Source organism: Ophidiomyces ophidiicola (genome assembly GCF_022830035.1).
Source record: "Ophidiomyces ophidiicola strain CBS 122913 chromosome Unknown scaffold_25, whole genome shotgun sequence".
In the NCBI taxonomy this organism is placed as follows: domain Eukaryota; kingdom Fungi; phylum Ascomycota; class Eurotiomycetes; order Onygenales; family Onygenaceae; genus Ophidiomyces; species Ophidiomyces ophidiicola.
In genome coordinates, this window is record NW_026054665.1 from 146664 (window position 1) to 169409 (window position 22746).

Sequence of the window (22746 nt, forward strand, 5' to 3'; positions counted from 1 at the left end):
ATCCCAGCCAATAGGCCGGGGCCAAAGGGTAGCATCACAGCCAGGCAGCGCTTTGGCCTGCCGGCTCGCGGGCCAGTCTCTAACCACTTGGCTCCCGGGCAACGGCGCCGTGCTGCTCCACGGGCGTATCAAAGACCTCAGCAGCCCGGCCTCCGCCCCTTTTCCACGCACCGCTGCCTTCTGGGAACCTCCACGCCCCCGGGCTGCTGCTGTGCCTCAGCCCGAGGGGCACCACCCGCACCTCACCTTTGCTTTGCATCTCCTCAGGAACCGCCTGTTCTTGAGTACGAAGTACCTACATTGCTTCTCAGGTTTGGATTTGTTGACGATGTTCAAACCACAGCTTCTGTTGCGCAGAGCACGGCTCCCTCCCCAGCTCCGTGCTCCCACCCGGCGCTGGTACAGCACACCACCTCCGTCCCAAGGACGAATCCACACGGTCATTGGTGCTGGTAAGCGATGCCTGGTGCTGCAGTGCCGAATCTATACTTGCTGACGCGCGACTCGACTTGCAACTACAGTCGTCGACGTCAAGTTCAACAGTGACATTCTCCCTCCCATCCTCAATGCCCTGGAAACCTCTACTGGAGACCGCAAGCTGGTCCTCGAGGTCGCTGTATGTCCCTGTATAACCATCGTGTTTCTATTCCCGTACTGACTGCATTCCCTAGCAACATCTCGGTGAAAGTGTTGTGCGATGCATCGCCATGGACGGTACTGAAGGTCTTGTACGAGGCACCTCGGTGACCGATACAGGCAACCCGATCATGGTCCCAGTCGGACCTGGCACCCTGGGCCGCATCATGAACGTGACTGGAGATCCGATTGATGAGCGCGGCCCAGTAGATGCCGTCCGCCTGATGCCAATCCATGCGGAACCCCCCGAGTTCGTCGAACAGTCAACCGCAGCTGAAATCCTGGTTACCGGTATCAAAGTCGTCGATCTCTTGGCTCCTTACGCGCGAGGCGGGAAAATCGGCCTCTTTGGTGGTGCAGGAGTGGGGAAAACTGTGTTCATTCAGGAACTGATCGTGAGCCTCCCCTCCCCCCTGTTCCATACTTCACTGCCACCATCTTGTATCAAACACAGCTCTAATGAAACTAATGTAGAACAACATTGCCAAAGCCCATGGAGGTTACTCGGTTTTTACGGGTGTTGGCGAACGGACCCGTGAGGGGAACGATCTGTACCATGAAATGCAGCAGACCAAAGTTATCGACTTCGAGAGTGGATCCAAGGTCGCATTGGTATTTGGCCAGATGAATGAACCTCCAGGTGCTCGTGCTCGTGTCGCCTTGACAGGGCTAACTATCGCGGAATATTTCCGAGACGAAGGCCAAGATGGTAAGTAAGAGTGTATCCTCTACCAAATACCTATATCCTCTTTGGGCTTATCTTTTTTGCTGATTATTGTAGTGTTGTTGTTTATTGATAACATCTTCCGTTTTACCCAGGCTGGCTCAGAGGTCTCTGCGCTTTTGGGGCGAATTCCATCAGCTGTAGGATACCAGCCTACTTTGGCAGTTGACATGGGTGCTATGCAAGAGCGTATCACATCAACAAAAAAAGGCTCTATTACCTCAGTACAAGCTGTCTATGTGCCTGCTGATGATTTAACTGACCCTGCTCCCGCTACCACCTTCGCCCATTTGGATGCAACCACTGAGCTTTCCCGTGCCATTTCAGAATTGGGTATCTATCCAGCTGTAGACCCTCTAGGTTCGAAGTCTCGTCTCATGGACCCCCGTATTATTGGCAGTGAGCACTATGACACGGCTGTCCAAGTACAGAAGATCTTGCAAGAGTACAAATCTCTTCAAGATATTATTGCCATTCTTGGTATGGATGAGTTGTCTGAAGGTGACAAATTGACAGTTGAACGTGCCCGCAAATTGCAGCGCTTCTTGAGCCAGCCATTCACGGTTGCTGAGGTCTTCACGGGCATTAAGGGCGAACTAGTATCATTGGAAGACAACATCCGTTCTTTCAAGGCCATTCTGGAAGGCCAGGGCGATAACATGCCAGAGAGTAGGTTTAATATCCTGTATACGATCGAAGCAGGGCAGTGGCTAACTAGTTGTTCTACCAGGTGCCTTTTATATGGTTGGAAACTTCGACTCCGCCAAAGCAAAGAGTGAGAAGATCCTTAGAGAGTTGGAACAAACCACGTAGAGAGAATAGATTTCAGCGAATTATTATCATTCCAAGGTTCTACCCAGCAGTACCAAACCATTCTATTTCTTTAAACAAACTCACATTGAACGCATATATGAGCATCTCATAGCAACGTATTTTTTTAATATTTCCCTGTGAATTCAGATATTTTATTTCTGGTATATTTAGCCTCTTTCCCTGTGCATTTGAAGCACACAATGCCATGGTACGAAGTAGTGTGTAGGTATATATTTAAGACACGCCTCCTTGCGTAGTACTATAAAGTTCATAGCCAAAAGAGAACTTAGAAGTGCGAAGGACTTCGTAGTTGTACTACCAGCTCCTCCATATCTGATTTTAGGCCTTAATTATACCATAGTGTTTGTCCACTGCTGTATGGCAATGAGCTAGGTAGAATGGTTCAAGAATAGGGCAGATATTTCCGAAAAGGGTTCTTATCTAAGGATACTGACCATAATAAGAACCTAATAGCCGTAAAATAAATGCAGAACCGGTGTATGTTGAAGGCCTGATATGTGAAAGGTATTGGATGTTCCTTTTATAAGAGCCGCTGTTAGCTTCCGGAACAGTTCATACTGGTGTCATCAAACAAGTATTGAACGGTGTTTCATGACATATGAGCATACGTATGTACTATACATACATACATCTATTTTATCTGTGACTATGTACAGTATATACAAAGCAAGCACCAACTCATGCCCTGCTTTTCAGTAGTCTAGCATCCCTAACCACCTCTATGCTTGACTAGGTTTGCCCAAGAGAGCTCAAGGGTTACAAAAACGCTTGTCAGGTGTCACAGCATATAGGGTTTCCAATGTTGCAACAACGCCCACATGTGAATGTGTCCCGTTTAACTAAGAAAAAATAGGGAGGTCTATTCCGTACTATAGTAGAATAAAGGCCTGGATTAGACAATGATCACGTTTTTGGTGCAACATGCTAAAGCAGAGTACTCACGTTAGGGGGGTTATTAAACCTCAGTCCTCGGTTTAATTTACTGATGGCTGCCATATCTTCATCAGCCAGATCAAACCCAGTGACGTCCAAATTCAATGCCAATCTCTTTGCGTCATTGGTTTTTGGTATAACTGCAATCCCACGTTGTGTCGCCCATCTCAGTAAGACTTGTGAAGGAGCCTTATTATGCTTTTCCGCGATGGACTTGATATCAGAGTGTTCCATTAGAAGAGTTACCCCTTTAACAGACTCCATGTCGAATTCGACAAAGCTCTGGGAACCAAAAGATGAATACGCAGTCAGAGCAATCCCCAGTTTCTGGGCATATCTGACTAGATCTGGCTGGGTAAGGTATGGGTGATGCTCGATTTGCAAAGTGGCGGGACGGATGCGCGCGTATCGAAGTAAGTCCATGATGTGTTGCACGTTGAAGTTACTGATCCCAATACTGCGGACAAGCTTTTTATCCACAAGACTTTCCATCGCCGCCCAGGTTTGCTGTGTAGACGCGTTGCTAAGAACGACTTGGTCGCCTTCGTTTCGGAATCCCGGTGGATATCGGACAGAGGGATCGACATATTTCAACGCAATTGGGAAGTGGATTAGGTACAGGTCAAAATAATCAATTCCCCAGTCAGCCAACTGCTTTTTGCAGATTGGCTCTACATTCTCAGGGTCATGGAAAGTGTTCCACAGCTTCGAGACAAGGAAGAGGTCTTCTCTTTTAACCAGACCATCTTTGATAGCGAGTGCCACGCCCTTACCGGCTTCCACTTCGTTGCCATAGTCTATGGAATGCCATTGGTTAGCTGTTGGTTATTGGGAAGGATTCAGAAATATAAAAAACTCTCAAGTCCCACAAAAAAAGAGCCGCTCTGGATACAAAATGAGAGAAGTAGCAGGCAAGTCCTGGTCAGATTCGAACTTGTGGCTTTAATTTCCACGATATCAGAGGATATGGTACAGTACAATTGAGAGGAGGTATCTTTGTTGGCGGAGCTAGTCACTGACAAAAGGGGCAAGAAAAGAAGTTTGAGACAGCTAACACGACTAACTGGTCTCTCATCGCGCAACCCCTGGTGCCTCCCCTGCAGCTAGTCTCATCTGAATTCAACAGCCTACTAGAGGTGAGTAGCCCGCAGGTAACTAGTTATCCAGGAGGGCCTGCGGCTCTGAAGGACGCAGTGAGACTCACTGCAATTAAGGGGTCAACTGTGACAACCGATGTACATGTGTACATGCGTACTGCGGTAATACCCATCTAGAGCAGTGCTAGAGACGGCACAGTAACTAATCCGGGTCAAATTAGCCCGCTCGGTTACCTCCCCTCCTTACTTGAAATCGATGTCTTTATAACAAATATAACTTTCTTCTGATGGATACTAAAGCAGATCTCTACGAAAATGGCACCTCCAGGCTGAGAAAATCGTTCCCCAAGCCAATGACATCCTCGCTCGGAAAATGCTTGTGAAGAGCAGTGATAGATAGAATATTCGCAGTCACAGAGAAACAAAAATAATACGCACCGCAAGCGCCATCGAAGCAGCGATATCCTGCTTTGATTGCGTTATAAACTTGCTCGGCGCAAATGGGTTTGTCAACTTTCCACAAGCCAAAGCCGACAAGAGGCATTTCATAGCCACTGCTGAGTTTGATGTTTGGGACATTCATGGTTCCAATTTATAGGGAAATGAAGAGAAGAAAATCCAAGTTGGAATGAAATAGAAAATCTGTCAGATCGGACGGATCAAGAGAAAAGCGTTGGCGTTCAGAGGGAATCCCACCGAGACTTATATATGGAGTCGCCACATATATAGGCCAATGAACGGGGTAAAACTGAAAAGAGCTTAACTTGGCCTTCTCCACCCCGACGCCAACCTGAACCTGAGCCACCAGTTTGGGGACAAGGCTATCGGTCGCAGTCCAGGTCTGCCAAAATTTTGACTAGAGATATAGAAGGATCTATTGTTACCACTCCTACTGTATCCGCATGGATGGTGATTGCGGTGATAAATCGAAAGCTCAAGAGGGAACGGTGCGTGAACGGGAGCGGGGCGACGTTGATGCATGTCTAGAACTTGGCACGCCGCCTGAGTTGAATGACATGAGTGGTCCTGAGTCGAGGATAGGTATGGTGCCTTTAAGATTAACTCGGAGTTAGCCAGGATCCATATTAGGGATCTACGAAGTAAGATGAACACCTCCAAGCTCCACGAAACCATGACAGGTACGGAGTATTCATCCCTTAATTCGGAGCCAAACTTGGCAGCGGTGGGCGGTGATATAGTTATATCAAGTTCGAATACTTCTTTACCAGCAAGTACGGGTTAATTGCGGCGGTATCCTCCAATCTACTTGATCGCCACCCGGAATCAAGAATGCCAAGCCTCTTGCACGGCCACCTCTTGGCATAAGTCGGTGTGGCTGGTCGCCGCTCAGTCCACCGACGTAATCATTGGGGCGTCGCGCTTCCAAGCTACAGCTTCACTGCATCTCATGTGCACAATCCCTCTTTAGATTTTATTCAAAGGCGCTATTTCTTCACCCATAACATTACCTATTCTATCTATATATTGAATCCGAGTCCACAGTCCAAACATGGCGATCTGTATTACTTTCGGGACGCAAGGTCGGTCATCAGCCAACCGTCTCAGACCTTCCGTGACTGACAACTACTCCAGAATTTACGTCGCGCCTCCAAGGCTATGAAAATATAACGGCGCAATGTCAGAATTGTAAGAACTGCTCGTATTTGCTACGGATGACACCGGAACTAATATCATGTTGACTAGGCGGAAATTGGTCCGCCCATTGTATTACCCGGTGGTAGGTCTCTCCAGGCGGGCCATAAAGATCTTGTCCGTATATGCATGTCACTGACATAAATTATAGGCCGTGGTTTACAGTCTGCTTTGTGGTATGTGATTTGTCCTCTTCTTTTCTCTCTTATATTTCAAAAAGATCTGATCGCCAACTTCTACCTTGTCACAGCCTGTCCTACCACTAGCTTTCCACAAATATAAAGTAAAGTACACTTACCTAGGGCCAGTCGGACAATAAAGGCTGATGCAATTTTGTTTTATAGGAAGTTCATTGTAACATCTGTCGATTTTCCCAGGATATCAAGTATGCGACATTGCTGAAGAAGCCCCCATTTAGCACACTGGAATTGACCTCATATAGATATCGACCGGACGTCCAATCACAGCATTTACAAGGGGGTCAAGGCCCGCCACCGGTTGCCATGGGTGCCTACCCTGGCCCAGGCCCAGGACAACCTCCACCGGGAGGAAACTACGGATATAAATGATTTGGTCAGAATTTTTCCGTTCTTTTGGATTCTGTACGGAATACCGGGCAGCTCTATTTGTCCACGCGTTACTCAGCTTTTTTTATTATTTTTTTTTCTTTAGAACCGGCGTTACTCTGGGTTTCCGGTGGTCCTTTTTTATCCATGATCCCTTTCTAGATATCTAGCTAATTGATTACAATTATTTTTACTATCTTTTGGCATTGACATTGTGTTTGAGGTGATGCAGAAAATTTTGAAGGGTGTGACAATATGTGGTCAGGGGCGTGAAGTATGACTCATTCTGTATTTATACTCATGAGACGAAGTTTGAAGTGATACATCAGTTGAAGTAAAGTAGAAACAAGAGCGAAATCATTCAATCCTTTCAACGCCATTTACAAGGTAAATAAATAGCCCGTAGGCTGTCGCTGTATATGACGAGCAATGATCTTCAGTCGCCAAACAGCAACAGGGAAATAGTAAGCTGGGGACAACCTTTGAACGACGCTTGAACAATCATCAAGACGTAAATCATGACCGCATCCTCTGCTTCCGTGAATTTCACGCTCAAGGTGAAGATATATGCATATTCTTGAGAAAGCGTAAGAAATTGAACGAGTACGAACTGAGACGCCTAAAGCCAGATTTACTGGGTCTTAAAAAGGAGGATAGCGGCATGGCCAAGGTAGAAGTAGATGAAATGTTTAGTTTCTGTTGATCTGGTTAGTAGCATGTTTAATTAATGTGTTGGTGAAAAAAATGGGCCATACCATGTGTCACGAAGCTACCAAAGTTACGTCCGACGATGCAGTGCCAGGTAGCGCCCTTGCGAGAATCAAACTAATAGGCGTCTCAATAGGATTTCAAACGAGAGAGATGAGAATATACACAGGCCGCTTCATACCTCTTTCTTGATGAACTGCGCGATGTCCTGCATTCAAAGTAAGCATAGCTGCCCCACGCGCCATCACGCGCTCAGAGAGCGAGAAGCCAAGGCCATACCTTTTCAATATGAAATTTCTCCATTGCTTCAGTAGCTATCACAAGCAAGTATATGTCAGCAAGTGTATCGTGGCGATGTCGTGATTGCAGGCGTTCGTTTGCGCATACCAACTTCGATTGCCTCCTGTTGCATGTCCTCGCTCTGTGCCCCGCATGTGTCAGTTTGTCCACGAGAAGCTGACCCTCGAAGGAGAGATCTCTTACCATGTCAGCGGACTTGACTTGAGCTTCAGTAAAGAAAACAATCCAGTCAGTCATCTTGACGAATACGAATGTTGATGGTAGGCGCAGAGGGTTGTTTGTGGTTACCTTCAAGCTTCTCGCGCGTTTCTGAAGGCATTTTGGCGGGTAGATCAGGTGCAGCGTCCCTTTTGGGCGTGTTCTAGGGTGTTTTGTAAGGTATGGTCCAGAAAAGTGCTCGGCGTCAACAGGCAATGCTGTGTGTGTATGTGATGGTTATATAGATCACCATCATGAGGAGGAGACTTTCAGGTCGACGCGGGATGCAGTGGCAGCGAACAAACTTTGCGCACGGACCACTGATTTTTCGGAGAAAGTTTTTTTGCGCACATCCTATAAAGAATCTTTTATCCTCTCTCTCCTCCCAGCAACAGCAAAGCTGCCAAAGTGTGTGCAAAAAATGGAGAGTACCAGGGTATTTGTGTCAGGCTTGCCGCCTACACTGGATAATAATGGGCTTCGCAGCCATTTTGCTGGCCGCTTCGAAGTTACAGATGCCCATATTGCTCCGAGTCGCCGAATCGGATTTGTGGGATTCAAAGATCACAACTCCGCCCAGGAAGCGGCCAAATACTTTAACAAAACCTTCATCAGGATGTCTAAGATTGCGGTCGAAATGGCAAGGCCTGTAAGTATCGATACTAGCCTTTGACTTTTCTCGCTTGGTAGCATACAAGCTGATGAGAAAGGACAACCAATGCTAACTAGATTTCAAGGTAGATTCCACTTCTGACATAAAGCCATGGTCCAAATCTAGAAACTCAGTATTTGATAAAGATGGCTCCGACCCCAAATCTACATCTCTGAAGCGGAAGCGGCCTACTGAAGATGAAGACCCAAAGCTACGAGAGTTCCTGAATACAATGCAGGCATCTACTATGAAAAACACATGGGCTGATAACGGTGCAGACCTTCATACTAGCATGCATAGTCGTGTAGAGGAGTCTAGGGCAACTGATGCCTTTGAAACACTGTCGTCAAAAAGGCCTAAGGCAGAAGTAGAAGCCAGCCGGAGTGACGCGCACCAGTGCGGGACGTTCCGTGATGCAACGGATGTCAACTCTGAGCCAGAGAAAAGACCTTCTGATGCCAAATCTCAGACTGACCTACGGGATTTGGACATTACTCCGCAAAATGATGCTGACTGGCTTAGATCGAAAACCAGTCGACTGCTAGGTTTGGTAGACGAAGAAGAAGAAGAAGTGATACGACCGAAATTACAGCATACGGAACCAGGAAATATGGAATCTACTCTGGAATCAATGACTGAACCAGATATTATTGAACATGCTGCTCAAGAGCCCGACGAAATCAAGAACGGCGTTCCTGATGCTAACATAGACTCGATTCGAGAAACTGGCCGGTTGTTTATTCGTAATCTCCCATACAATACTACTGAAGGAGATCTTGAGCGACTTTTCATGACCTTTGGAAAATTAGAAGAGGTACGATTTAATTACCTATTTTCTTGCCTACTCAACGCTTTTTCGTGTATATCTCCTCAGTCGTATGATGAACATCCTGATAGGGACATCAGATGCAATGCACATGATGTGAACCAGGAAAGAGTATTTTAGTAGATGCCTCTCTATCTGATGACTATTTCTCCGCTATTATTTGTTCAGGGCCATAATATCAGGCGAGATGTCACTGACTCGAATTAGCTACATGTTGCCTTCGATACTCGCCATTCAACGAGCAAAGGTTTCGCTTATGCTCAATTTTTTGACCCAGACTCTGCCATCGCCGCCTACCAGCAGTTGGATGGAAAAGATTTCCAAGGACGACTTATGCACATTCTTCCTGCTTCCACTAAAAAAACATATAAAATTAATGAATTTGAGCTTTCAAAACTGCCCTTGAAAAAGCAGCAACAAATCAAGAGGAAATCCGAGGCATCGACTACCGCTTTTAGCTGGAATTCTCTATATATGAATGTAGGTCGATTATTGAATTTCTTGCGCTAACCATTCACTAATCGAATATAAGGCGGATGCCGTAATGGCCTCTGTGGCAGAACGGTTAGGGGTTCCTAAATCGGCAATTTTAGATCCAACATCGTCAGACGCTGCGGTAAAGCAAGCCCACGCTGAAACACATGTCATTCAAGAAACCAAAGCGTACTTTAATGCTAACGGTGTGAATTTGGACTCTTTCAAACAACGCGAGCGTGGAAACACCGCTATTCTTGTCAAAAACTTTTCTTTCGGTGTCAAAGTTGAGGATCTCAAGAAGTTATTTGATCCATACGGCCAAATCATACGGCTTCTCATGCCCCCTACCGGTACCATTGCAATTGTTGAGTTTAGCATGCCGGATGAGTGTCAAAAAGCATTTAAGGGTCTTGCATATAGAAAATTAGGGGACTCTATATTATTCCTAGAGAAGGCACCTAAAAACCTTTTCGAAGGAAAATCTGTTGCTAATGTTTCGGTTCAGCCCCAAAAGGCTATCGGCCCTGGGTTCTCAACATCGGAAACGTTCAAGGCTGACGAGCAGGAGACTGGCATGGAAAGTTCAACTATATATATTCGGAATTTGAATTTTTCAACTACAACTGCCAGTTTAACCGACCTTTTCAAGCCTCTTGATGGGTTCTTATCTGCTCAAGTTAAGACAAAACCTGATCCAAAAAAACCCGGGGAAAGGTTAAGCATGGGTTTTGGTTTTGTGGAATTCAGAACCAAAGCCCAAGCCAACACTGCTTTGGCATCAATGAATGGATATAAGCTGGACCAGCATGAATTAGTCCTCAAGCCCTCCCACAAGGGCATGGACGCTGCAGAGCAGCAAAGACGCGAGGACATTGCCAAGAAAAACGCAGCTCGCAGAACAAAAATCATCGTCAAGAATTTACCGTTTCAAGCCACGAAGAAAGATATACAATCTCTCTTCGGTGCTTACGGCCAACTACGTTCTGTCCGTGTACCGAAAAAGTTCGACCGCACAGCGCGTGGCTTTGCATTTGCTGATTTTGTCAGTGCACGTGAAGCAGAGAACGCCATGGATGCCCTTCGGAATACCCATCTTTTAGGCAGGAAGCTTGTACTGGAATTTGCGTCTGAGGAAACGGTTGATGCTGAAGAGGAGATCCAGAAGATTGAGAAAAAGATGGATGCGCAAGCGAATAGAGTCAAGCTCAAGCAGCTTGTTGGTACTGGGAGAAAGAAGTTCCATGTTAATCCAGTGGATGAAGATGAGTGATCTCGTAGAATTCATTTGATGTCAGCGTTGCTTAAAAGACTCAGTAATTAAACACGCTGCATTCATTTTGCCTGTACTTCCTATTCCTTATACACATGTCCATATTGTCACAGGTACGAAGTAATCAGGGATTAATTTAAAATTTAATGGCAGTCACACTGGCAGGGTTTATAGCATTTTCATTCACCCTGACAACCTGACCTCCAATCAAGTCTCCAGCAGCAAGTGTGGTTAGATTTCGATGCATTTCTAAAACCTGGATATATGAAAAGCAACTTCCCATCCAGGAATCTTGCTTTGGTGGTTATGCATCTATGGACCGAGTATGTGCCTACATTCATACATAGCACACGGAGCAAAAGAATAAGAGTAGGCCGATTTACCACCATAAATGTTTATCTGGATGCAAATGTTATTCACCATGAGCAAATCATGAAATATCGATTTTACCAATTAATTTACATGTCAACAAAAAGAAACATGAGTAGTTCAATGCGCCGTAAAATATCAAGCTTCTAGCAGAATAGCCATGCAATGAAGATCCCCAACAACTTAAGAATCATCAGCCTGAAGCCATTAAAGAAAATTCAAAAGTAAAAAGATACTCCAGCACCGAACGCTGCAGGATCGGCGAGGAGATGGAAGAAATGGCAGGCATTGTTGATTGCCATAAATTTCCTGATTTATGGACGTGAACTCAAGGACATAATTCAAGTGGTGGAAAGGGGGAACTCGTCCAGTTCAGATGAGGTAGGCTGGATAGTAAGGTAAAGGTCACTGCGTTCTTTATGAAGAGAACTTGCGAGTGATTTTGGCAATGACTATGGAGCAAATATCAAATTAGCAAATGAAACCAAAAATCAAAGAGCCATTTTGAACAACATTGATATAAACTCACCGTGCAATCCCACAACCGAGAAAATGAAGCCCAAGCTCAACACTAGCACTACGACCGGGTCGACCTTCAATCCCGGGCTCTCGTCTGTATAAAGCTTCAACATCGTCCCCGAGGAACCACCAGCACCAGCAGCCCTCGTTGAGGCAGGTCTCGCATTCCGTACTGACTCCTTATGATCCGCAGCCGCACGGCGCCGAATAGCGGTGCGAGGGCCGCCGGGAGGTGTAGGAGACGAAGGGCGGTTCACAGAGGCACCAGAGGCGGCAGAACCGCTGCCGGAGCCAGCGCCAGCGGGATTGTTGCCGGATTTGGCGGCATCATTGCCGGACTCGGGACCGGACGCAAGGGGGGAGGAGGCCTGTGGTTTTGGGAGAATGGGGTTAGAATTGGATTTGCGAGGTTTTGCCATTGTGTCCGTGATAGTGCGTTTGGTATGTTTGTGAAGTTTCGCTACTCTTTACGCTTTTCAAAGAGAACCGAAGCTGTTGTTTTGTATTGGGAAGGGGCCAGGTAGACGCAGTTTCGGGGATGTTGAGATACACGGAGCGGGGATGGGGGATTGTGCTGGGAGCGGACCACCTACCATTGTTCAGTGACAGTCGGGTCGCTAGGATGATTAAAATCGCACGCCGAAAAAGAACACGCAAAAACGGGATGAAATGCGAAGTTCAGCGGAAACGCAGGAGAACAACCGTGGATGCGCAAAGGTTGAGAATGTGGACACTTCGCACGATTAGGTCAGCAACTGCCCCTGCTCACCGCTTTGCAGTTCAATGGCAGAATTTCATTATTCCGCCCAATTCCAGCCGCCTCGCTACAGGGAGAGGTTTTATCCTTTCCAATCCACTTTACATACGTACATACATAAAGGAGTGTGGTATAATACATAGCACACATGAAATTAGTAATCAGGTGCCACGCACCCCAGTAGTTAAGAAGAAGAATGGGATAAAAAGATGTTTTCGCGGGATCTGCTGACCACATCAAGAGAATAGTACAAATGGTATCATGGATGGAATCCTAGAGACATGATGGGCAAAAATCAGAACAGAATTTACCGTGATTCCAAGGTCCCCTTCTCTGACCAGACAATGCTCCCAGCCAATAAGGTACAGTAAAAGGGGGTATATGTTGCAAATGAAAAAAGCACTGATATCACAAAAGGCTTTCAAGAAACTCCAGCCACTACATCGCACAAATTATGTTTTCTAGTCAATTGTCATACGGCTCGTGACTGGTGCGCGGGATAGTCGCCCATGCATCTCGGTGCCATGCCCCTTCTCGTCGTCCCGCTTCGACCTCTTGCTAGAAAGATGCGGTTTCAGGCCCTTGTTAAAGTTAAAGGTGCAAACTATAGCATTAACAATGGTCATGATAATCAAAATGATCGTAATGACTGCAAAAAAGGTCAAGGATCGTCGAGCGGGCAAATACGCCCTTTCGCGCGCCGGCGAGTACATTCGAACGAGTTTGAAGAGGAAATAAGCAAGGCCTCCAAAGTAAAGAAGCTAAGTATCAAATACAGTCAGCACAGATGACCCTAAAAGTCTAGTATGGGGAATGTCCTTACGATAATAACCACCATTCCTGGGGTGTTCTCCCGTCGAGTCCAGAACGCGGCCATGATCAGTATGATGATGGTGACCGGAATGGCGGCTAAAGTCAAAGCAAATTCAACTGTCGCTTTTTCTGTAACGATCACGACAAATTGCACGGTAAATCCCAAGAAAAAGAAAAAATCAAATTTTAACAAAGCAATATAAATCTACGGTATGTCAGTGACTAGTTCAAGAATATATTGCTGAAGTATTCATCTCACCTGGTATGTTAAGTATCGGCGTTTCATTCGTAAGTCGGCACTAATATGCTTGTAGATGGTCCATGCGAACTCGTCGTAGAGCTTCCAGGCCAAAAATGCCATGAGTGCAGTGCCGAAGCCAATGATGCATGGGATTGCAATCAGGAAGGGTCTCATCTCGCCCCAAACGGCGCCATCGATGTTTCCTATGCTGCTCAGAGCACCGATTGCATCCTTTATTTGGTCTGTTTGAACGGCACCGTAGACAAGTAAGCCTAGATTGCAGACACACAGTCCAATGACCTGGATAGTGTTTTTCAGTCTCAAGGCATCGTAGACAAGGACCAGTTCATAGACGAATCCAAAGATGTAAAGGGTCAAGAAGGTAGGTATCGTTTTCGATTGCGTTTGGGTAGATGCGTTGCCCTTGAGCTGAGTCTGGAATCGAGCAAAAACATATCTACACAAAGTAAGATTAGCTTCCCACAAAATATGTAGGCAACTAAGGGCCATTCTCACGATTCAAATGCTAGAATGCATGCTGCTTGGATAGTTGTCACAAGGACAAAGCACCATGTCCATTTTGAATTGGGAATGTACAACATCCTCGTCGCCGGTTCGGACTCTCGATATCCTTCCCTTGGGCGAAAATCTGATGCAGAGTGCCTAAAGGAAGGGTCAAAGCCCGGCTCTCGGAGGAGCGACGACTGGCTTCTGTAAGAACGAATTTTGGCGAATCGCTCCCGAATGGAGCACCCAGACTTGCCTCGACCCTCGTTGAACAAACGGAGGGCAGACGATGGATAATATCGGAGCGACTATCGGAGATCGGTATTTGTGTTGTATGTGTATGGACAGGCCATACAATTATGAAACGCGCTAGGTTCTACTTGGGGTCGTGCCGCATTGGATAATGGTGAGGCTTTGCCGGGGAAGTCCTGCCCCTCTCCTTGTGATATTCTTGGCCGGTAACAAGAGATTGACAAGAAATGCTCAAGTATTATTTGCAGGTGCGAGAACGATGAAAGGGAGCAGTCAAGGCTCGGGAACGGGTGTTCGAGAGAGGTATACCAAAAAAGGGGAAAGTAGGTGAAGGCTGGGCAGGGGAATAAGGCTAAAGAGCCAGACAGCAGACAAAACGAATGGAGGTTTCCAGAGGGCGCACTGGAGGGCGACGAGGAAATATAAGGAAAGGAAGAGAAAGAGCAAAAGAAAATCGCGTGAACGAGCGGCGGAGGTGAAGTCGAGGTTGTCGTTGGTGAGCTTGGCGGGCGGTGGGCCTGACACTCGCTGGCCAGCAACGCCATTCCCTTCTCGGCCGTCCACAGCCCCAGCCCTATTGGGTGGCTGTGGCTTCGATGCGAACGCCGCACGGAGAACGCCTTGGGAGACTCCCTGCCAGCGTATCAGTCGAAGTCAATTGCCTGACCGCCAGGCCCACTGCTGCTATCTTCCCCGCGGTTTCGTTCCCATGCGAGGGGAGGCTTGGGCTGGGCAAATACACTTAACACTGGCAGGTGACACACAGCGTGCCTATCTCCGCTTCTCTGTTGTTTAGTTCCCTCCAAACGCCCGGCAGCTTCGGCGAAGTATGCTCTTTTCTAGGCACTGCTGCGGACAATGGTCCGACGCATATGCAGCTCGATGCAGAGTTGCAGAGTCGCACATGACGGCGTGCTTCATCGAAAGAGACACCTGTACTCCGTACCGAGTATCGGAAGACCAACAATCGGGTAAACGTATCCGGAGCGAGGAGTATGTGCATGCTCCGTGCCTCCATGTGTTTGAGGATTCTAGAGATCTCTACGCCAGTGGCTGGATGTCAAGCACGTCGGTTTCTGGGCGAACCATAGTTTGACCGATCTCGACCGTTCGTTCCTGGCCCGCCCAACCACTCACAAACTTGATATGGGAGTAGTTAGGGGCTAGAACTCTGTCAAGGCGCTCTTCTTTCGAAACCAGATCATCATTCTCCGTGGGAACACTCCTTCTCCAACTGTCTCAAGTACAACAAATTTGTCTGTTGTGCTCGCGATTTTGGTAGTCGATAGTTCCGGCCGCATCGCCTTTTGAATCCAGAGTTTTCAGGGGCGATCGATTCTTTTGAAGATCTTCCCTAGGATGTTGTGCAACGCTCGAATTAGCAACACCGGGTGATTATCTGACATGATGTCCACATTCATGGGATTTCAAGCCTACCAGGTATCAAGATTGTCCATCACTCGGTTCAGCAACATAATCGGTATCTTGGCCCCAATGTCGGTCTCTAGTTTTATTTGACCCTACCTACCTGTGTATACGTATACACGGACGCCTACAGCGATGATAACAGATGCACATAGATACATACATAAATCGGGTACATTTAGGTGGCTCCAATTACCACCGTTTAGAAATTCGGAAGCTTGCTGATAAGAATCTTATACTCCGTACTCTGAATCTTTTTAGCGTCAGTGTTGAATGACAACACTTCTTACCCCTGAGTTTCCACCTTTTTACAAGCCACGATAAACAAACAATAATATGAGGGCATTAACCGGTATTCCATCTGATACGGACTCATTAGGTAGCATTGAAAAAAGAGCCTTCGTGTGGAGCTTGGATATTTATTGGCATATTTGGACGATGGAACTGTGGTTGATCGATGCGGATGTACGGAGTAGAACTAGGTATGTATGTGCGTAGGTATGTACTCTGTATGTACATCTGTTTGATGATGATCCCATAGGAAATTTGCGAATTAAATGGATACATGAGATAGTGGTATTGATGAAGGGTGAAACCCAACAGCGTACGGAGCAGTTATACAAAGTAGTCTACATTTTTTTCTACGTAAATACGGAGTACTCTGTCTAGGTTCTTAAATTGTCAATTGATCTAGACGCGCACCACGAAGGCCTGAGCGCTGAAGCAGTGGCATCAATAGCCTGCCTTCATGCCTCACTGTGTAAATTAAAAAACAGCGCCTCATACTAGGAGGTTATTAAACCCGAAAACTTCGTTAACGCTTACAGCCTCGCGAGCTTTACGGGTGCTCGGGCCGCTAGTCTAACTACTAGTTCGTCAAATGAGCCTATTCTTATGGCATTGATCATAATCCGCATATTTCCCAGTCAGAGCCTCAAGTCATGTCCTCCGTGTCAACTTTCCTGATAACAAGACTGAGGTGTTAAAATTCCATTATTCTGAGCCCGCAAACTGACGGCTAAGTGCCAGTAAAGCTTAGTCAGCACAAGTCCACCTTTTCGTTGACTCAGCGATGACTAGCGGTGGGTTCCGGCAGAATCTGTCTACTCCGTATAAAATGAACACACAACTTGATTCTCGTTTCTTTTCCTCCAAGCGTCGTCCCCACCAAAGCTGCGTTTCTTTGCTACACACGACAGACTCATGTACTTGATGTCTGTCTCCACCTCTTCCTCTGATGTACTTCAGAATCAGGAAGAGTTGGAACGCCATGCAAATGAGAAATTCGGAGAACTCTTCAACCTTCAACCCACCACCTCGGTGGTCGGTACTGCCCGTGAGGGTCTGACATGAAAATGTCTGCAACTAGGCATAAGAAACATCGGGGCAGGGAGGAGGACTTCGGTCCTTGTTCCCTGGTTTCCCCATGAGAGAGCCGTTGCGAAGATTGTGCGTACCTCGCTTGCGAGTATGACACTTTAGTGCAATACGCAGCATACCATTTTCCTTCCATTGGGTAGGAGATTGGTATAATTCGATTCCGATTACTCTGGTGAGGACGACGCTTCACTTTTTTTCCAGGTATGTCTGTCTATCTCATATGTCGCATTTTGCTTTAGCGATGTTGGTGGGATACTACTAATGTGGGTCATTGTTTTACCGAGGGACTTACTCCGTATATTGATCGTATTTGGAGCTGGATACACTGGCGGTTTGTTGGCTTTACTGTGTTTCCACAGCAGTTAGATTGCAGAATACTGTTTTACCTGAATACTATTGTTGTCTTTATCTTATTTCAATATGCTACAGCATGTTATAAAACTTCGTATTTCTAATATCAAAACAAACGTAGGCTGTAATCAATATTGCTTGGAGCATTGGCCGGTTTAATAGCCTACATCATTAGGCAGCTGAAGTTGATCCATCAACATAAAGTTCGTAAATACGCCCGATTCCCACTCCAGTCTCAAATATTTTGCTTCAAGCTTCAAGTCTACTCGTCGTCACCAATCTAAAAGAACCAAATTAGTCGAGAATAATACAGCATGCATCCTTTCTAACTGGGCTTACCTTAGGGGCAAGGAAATACTTCAAACTACCACTTCCCTCTAGTCTATATTCCACCAGCAATGGCACATCCTGCGACATGCAGAGGCGCACCTTCGCGGATAAGCTTGTCGCTTTGCAGAAGTTAACAAGGTATTTGATGGAGAAGGTGAGAGCGACGGGTTCGGTGAGGGAGATGGTGACATTTTGGTCGGGTTTATCGACACTGGTATGTCCACGGAGCGTGACCGCACCGTTTCCGATATCACCCTGGCAGGAGAATTTCACGCCATCCTTGTTGGCTTCGATCAAGACTATTTGATTGTTAGCATTTAACTACAGAATAGGAGTGGAAGGAAATATGGGCGTAGAAACACCACATACCAGATTCGGACAAATTGCCCAAATCCACACAAATTCGTCTGAATTCTGCGGCTGGCAGCTCCACTACAGCCGCGTATTCCGTCTCTGGAATAGCCAAATGTTCCTGATCAATATCTATAAGTTTGATATCATATTCGCTCAACCGGTCGCTTGACGCATTTTCAAAGACCATATTAACCACATCTGGATGATCCTCTGTTTTCAAGGTCATAATATCAGTGTCCTGCGCTGCTCTGAGAACCTTCTGGAGAGAGTTTAGGTTGATTCCGAGCGCAAGAGTACGGTCGCAGCGGTAGGGAGAGAAGGCTTCGGCTTTGAGATTGAGGGAAACGAGGGCGACGTGGGAGTTGTCCATGGCTTGGAGAGAGATGCCAGTGTCGCTACAGTCGAAATTACAGTCCTGAACGAGTTCTCGGATGGCATCGACGACCTGTGTAAGTGAGCAACCTTGCGCTGATTGGTGTCGTGGAGCGAATTCCGTATACCTTCTTCAACATACTGGCCTGTTCTAAGCGTGCTTCAAGCACTGTCCATGAAAGTTTTGTTAGCCTTTAACACACAGCTACAAAAGAAAGAGGAATACGGACTTGTGGCGGCTTTCGAGTGCTGTTACAGGGTGAATTTTATTTGAAGATTGAGGGCGGGGCAGAGCAAAAATTGCCAAGTAGATTCAAGAGAAAAGAGAAGAGGGGGGTGAGGGAGAGGAATGTTTAACAAAATATTTTCGAAAGGGTTAAGAGAAATTCCTTTGTATAAAGAAGCCGACCTAAGTGAGTTGAGGGCGTACTTTAGGTAAAATATAAACTCTTGGTGGGAGAGACGCGTTAGTGACGTGTCGCGTCGTGAAATTCAATTTAGCCCTTTCGCGTTGGAGGTTCATAGGGGCCAAGCACGGCCTTTCGCCACATTTGACTCTTAATAAGAGTAGTACGGAGTAAATGAGGGGCTACACTCTTTAAAGGTGCTATGCGAATACACTATAATATATCCGTTTCAAAGCCTCGCGGCAATTTAATACACTTACTAATACTACAAGATATCTATATGCAGGATTGAAAAACTCAAATAAATCAGACGTGGCTAGGGAATGGTAGACAAACTTCATGTTCAACATGCTGTCAAGCGTCTAGAGGTATCAGGGAGAGAAACCACGGTGTCACAGGAATACATAGTAAAACAGGGATAGAGGGTAAATGTAGGTCGGATGGCTGCAAGACTTTAGTAGGTGAATATACAAGAAATGGTAAACTCTGCAAGGGAATTTCGTCAAAGATATTGCCTGTAGGATAGCATCCAGACAGGAATGGGAACTATATGCTGGTGACTCTCGCGCCACCTCGAGTTTGAGGGCGTAGTTTGATCACGGTCTCCAGCTCTCGAAGCATGTGTGTATTGGCATCTGCTCGCTCACGGGCGGCAGCTTGCTTAGCTCGGTCTTCTCTTACCCGCGCAATTCTCTCCTCTCTTGTCATAGAACTTCGTTTCCGGGGAAGAGCCACAGCTTCAAATATTTCTTCGTTCTCTTCGAGGTCATGGCAAGACATAACTGGAGGTGGGTCCTCGCCATTGAGTCTGCGGAGTGCGGCTGCGGGGCTCCCATCGACGGCAGTACTTCCACTGAGACTAAAGGTTGGAGATGCCGGTGACTTCAAAATACTTGGCGGTCGAGACAGCCTGTCGGGTCGCTCGAGATTTGCCATCAATGATGATTTCCCAGCTTCCCACTCTTGTAATAGTCCCCTTAGATCTGCGCCAATGGATTCGTATTGAGACAGTAGCGTGTTGCTAAGCTCAGATCCTTCACCAAGTTTCTCGATGCAGGCTTCAGATTCATCACGGATGAGATGCATTTTGGCATGAACTCCCCTAATTCCTTGAGATAAGGAATTCAATCGCCGAAGCTGGGCCCGATGCCGCTCTCTAGTGTCCGGTGTCAATTTTAATCTCGGAGATGGGGCGACGATATCACCTGGATTTATTAGCCATTCACTTCAGAGCATTTCATAGACGTACGTACGATCTTGTTCATTAAGAATATTTGTTAGCCTTTGTATGCAGGTACCACTAGTGTTGGAAAGGCGTTGCATTTCTTCCACAGCCACATTCCATCTTGTGGTATCTACTTTTGTTCCATCGGCTGGTAATGCTAGCAAACAGCATAGCATGCTTTTTCTGACCGAGTATAGTTGGCTGAAAAGAATTCGAAGTGATTTTAATGATGTTTTCTCCTCTGTGCAGATATCCGCCAGAACCAACTCTGCCTCCTCCAGCTCTCCAGGAGAAAAATCGTAGATATCGTAGTATTTCACTAGGGAGATACTATCCACATAGCATTGTAGTTTTCTCTTTGCAGCAATGTATTGGGTCAACATCTCACTCAAGCATTCAGATAGGATACGGCGCAGTTTCAGGCATCGTTTCGTCTGGCTTTGTTCTTCCATTCGGGAAACAGGTGGCATGGGAGTGCTTCTATCAGAGTATTAGCGTTCATAAAAAGGTCATCTGAACTCGGGAACGAACAGTCTATATCCGCGAGATACTAGCTCAACCTCCTGGATCAAAAGTACTGACGCAGATGCCACAGAGTCGAGGTTCTGGGCATTCCCAACAAGTACCTTTGCGACGCCGAGTGCCTCGCAGCGAATATATTTTAACCATTGTCGTCTTGCAAGAACAACAAATCCAATTGCCACTACTACAAGGAAGAACAGACACATGAACAGCCTTCTGACATTCCATCCCGCGCCCTGGCGAGGGCGAGCCCAGTGGAAAGCCCAGGCAACGGCAAAAGACCCCACTGCAGAAAATAAGATACCATGTAGATCGAACACAACGGGCTGTGATGTAAGGGGCTCTTCAACATCCTGGGCGCCACTTGTCACCACCCCTGGTATGGAGTTGTAGGTTGAAGGAATGGGTTCATTGAGAAGTTGCGACGCAACGACAATATATCCGAATTGTTCTAGAAAGCGGTCGTTATCGTTTTTCCCGATTCTTGCGCTCAGAACGGCCTAGACAGCGAGCCCCCGTTAGCGCACAGACACTCTTCTTAATCAACAAAGACATACAACGCATGCATCTTGAATCCTTGCCAGCGTTTCTCGTTTATTCGAGTGTTTCAGGCGCAAGGGAGCAGGGAGTTTGTTTTTTATCCGGTCGTGGAGTTTGGGGCGACCAGTAGGCGCGAAGTGTTGGGGGCCAGCATCTAGGGCCTCGTCCGGCGATAGCTCTGAGGTCTGGGGCGTCCAATCTGATACAGCTTCACCCTCGCCTATGTAATAGAGCAGCGCGGTCAGTTCATGCAGCCGTATGCGCCAGTTTTAGGGCCATCGCACCTTCAAGGTAATTAGCCAATGGCGAATCCTCCTGCACAAAGGTCTCCATAACACAGACTCATGTCGGTTGTCCGCAATGAGGTCAGGGGCGCAGTGGACTGCAATGCAGAGAGAACTAAGCGCAGACAACAAGAAGATTCACAGGAACACGGTGGGCGATCATTTTGAAGAGAACGACGTAGTGGGACGCGGGAGGCGGAGAGGCGTTTTAATTAATTCGCTGGGATCATACACTCGGCCTCAGGATTCAAGTCGGCGTGTAATAATGAGCGGTCGGAGCCAGCGAGGCGTTCTAGGCCGGAAGTTAGGCGGCTCTTGGCGCCTACCCTTGGCTTTGGGCCCTGGGGCTCGCAGGGCTCAGGGTAGCTCGTAGGCGCCGGGTCTCGTGCTTGTACGGAGTATACACAACACAGCTTGCCGGTGACCTTGAGTCGGGAGCTGCCGCTACGAGTTTGGATAATGAGGCTAGCAGCCTGCTCTGAAGAGTTTTCCTCAGCTAGATAAGGGGGTTGTAGACCAAATAGCCTCAGGGGCCGTTCTTTGTTGCGCTCGAATAAAGCTGACCAGTTCGGCAGCTACTAGCAACTACATGTTTACACCCGGACCATATATCTAGAATGTATACTCCGTATAGAGAACTCAATTGAAGATTAACGCCCTGATCAGCACGTCGATTTGTGGCTCGACAATCGAGCGGGCCCGGTCCTTTTGCCACCAAGGGGCCAGGCGCCGGGGCACTGGAGACGAGTTCCGGCACATCGGGGGACACAGCAATCGAAAGCCACCAGAAATAATACCGGACGACTAAATTACAAGGCCTTCGGTCTCTGTAGGACGGGCCTGGCCTGGGGTAAGGGGCGTGAAACAGCGCCCTCACGTCAAGCCTGGTCTAGGAGCGGAACGCGTAGACAGCTGTCCTGCATGTAGAAATTGCATAGCACAGCCCAGGCTCCACGGTTCTGGGCGCATTTGCAGGCGAGAGAGCGCGTCGGGCCGCCTGGCCCTGAGGTCTGTCGTCGCGAGTTGTCTTCAGCCGTCCACAGGCCAGCCATCCGCGGTATTTATAGACTCCGCCCGCACGGGGCGGCGAAACTTTCCCCGATAGAGCTAGCGCGCCCAGCCGTCAGCCCCGGGCGCTGAGTCAGCGGACAGGTGTATCCAATACGGTACGGCGGGCGTACACGCTAGTACTGCTCCTGCAAACTTCGCTCTCAAGAAATCCAA

The 22746-nt window shown here is 47.2% G+C and overlaps 8 protein-coding genes across 8 annotated transcripts; 2 read left to right on the forward strand and 6 right to left on the reverse strand.

The window, feature by feature from the left end:
* Positions 1 to 328: 328 nt before the first annotated feature.
* ATP2_2 (atp2, beta subunit of the F1 sector of mitochondrial F1F0 ATP synthase) lies at positions 329 to 2173 on the forward strand (the record flags this gene model as incomplete). The annotated part of the gene is made up of 6 exons (XM_049254290.1): positions 329 to 452; positions 522 to 616; positions 672 to 1031; positions 1111 to 1345; positions 1418 to 2029; positions 2091 to 2173. 6 exons carry the CDS (start codon positions 329 to 331, stop codon positions 2171 to 2173), a joined length of 1509 nt encoding a protein of 502 aa, XP_049106760.1.
* A 945-nt stretch (positions 2174 to 3118) lies between these two features.
* Positions 3119 to 4807, reverse strand: xyl1 (D-xylose reductase; the record flags this gene model as incomplete). The annotated part of the gene is made up of 2 exons (XM_049254291.1): positions 3119 to 3924; positions 4663 to 4807. 2 exons carry the CDS (start codon positions 4805 to 4807, stop codon positions 3119 to 3121), a joined length of 951 nt encoding a protein of 316 aa, XP_049106761.1.
* Positions 4808 to 7074: 2267 nt separating this feature from the next.
* On the reverse strand, positions 7075 to 7688 carry DYN2 (Dynein light chain; the record flags this gene model as incomplete). The annotated part of the gene is made up of 6 exons (XM_049254292.1): positions 7075 to 7139; positions 7199 to 7268; positions 7333 to 7359; positions 7431 to 7465; positions 7539 to 7572; positions 7635 to 7688. 6 exons carry the CDS (start codon positions 7686 to 7688, stop codon positions 7075 to 7077), a joined length of 285 nt encoding a protein of 94 aa, XP_049106762.1.
* A 382-nt stretch (positions 7689 to 8070) lies between these two features.
* On the forward strand, positions 8071 to 10874 carry MRD1 (Multiple RNA-binding domain-containing protein 1; the record flags this gene model as incomplete). Its single annotated transcript, XM_049254293.1, has 4 exons — positions 8071 to 8298; positions 8387 to 9115; positions 9335 to 9607; positions 9660 to 10874. 4 exons carry the CDS (start codon positions 8071 to 8073, stop codon positions 10872 to 10874), a joined length of 2445 nt encoding a protein of 814 aa, XP_049106763.1.
* A 786-nt stretch (positions 10875 to 11660) lies between these two features.
* Positions 11661 to 12181, reverse strand: SBH1 (Arf guanine nucleotide exchange factor sbh1; the record flags this gene model as incomplete). Its single annotated transcript, XM_049254294.1, has 2 exons — positions 11661 to 11695; positions 11773 to 12181. The coding sequence occupies 2 exons, from the start codon at positions 12179 to 12181 to the stop codon at positions 11661 to 11663; spliced, it is 444 nt and encodes a 147-aa protein (XP_049106764.1).
* Positions 12182 to 12980: 799 nt separating this feature from the next.
* Positions 12981 to 14175, reverse strand: LOZ57_005264 (uncharacterized protein; the record flags this gene model as incomplete). Its single annotated transcript, XM_049254295.1, has 4 exons — positions 12981 to 13280; positions 13343 to 13537; positions 13592 to 14030; positions 14090 to 14175. 4 exons carry the CDS (start codon positions 14173 to 14175, stop codon positions 12981 to 12983), a joined length of 1020 nt encoding a protein of 339 aa, XP_049106765.1.
* Positions 14176 to 17750: 3575 nt separating this feature from the next.
* POL30 (proliferating cell nuclear antigen) lies at positions 17751 to 18684 on the reverse strand (the record flags this gene model as incomplete). The annotated part of the gene is made up of 4 exons (XM_049254296.1): positions 17751 to 17768; positions 17828 to 18117; positions 18188 to 18617; positions 18673 to 18684. The coding sequence occupies 4 exons, from the start codon at positions 18682 to 18684 to the stop codon at positions 17751 to 17753; spliced, it is 750 nt and encodes a 249-aa protein (XP_049106766.1).
* An 813-nt stretch (positions 18685 to 19497) lies between these two features.
* LOZ57_005266 (uncharacterized protein) lies at positions 19498 to 21571 on the reverse strand (the record flags this gene model as incomplete). Its single annotated transcript, XM_049254297.1, has 5 exons — positions 19498 to 20156; positions 20205 to 20656; positions 20708 to 21198; positions 21256 to 21458; positions 21523 to 21571. 5 exons carry the CDS (start codon positions 21569 to 21571, stop codon positions 19498 to 19500), a joined length of 1854 nt encoding a protein of 617 aa, XP_049106767.1.
* Positions 21572 to 22746: the final 1175 nt, after the last annotated feature.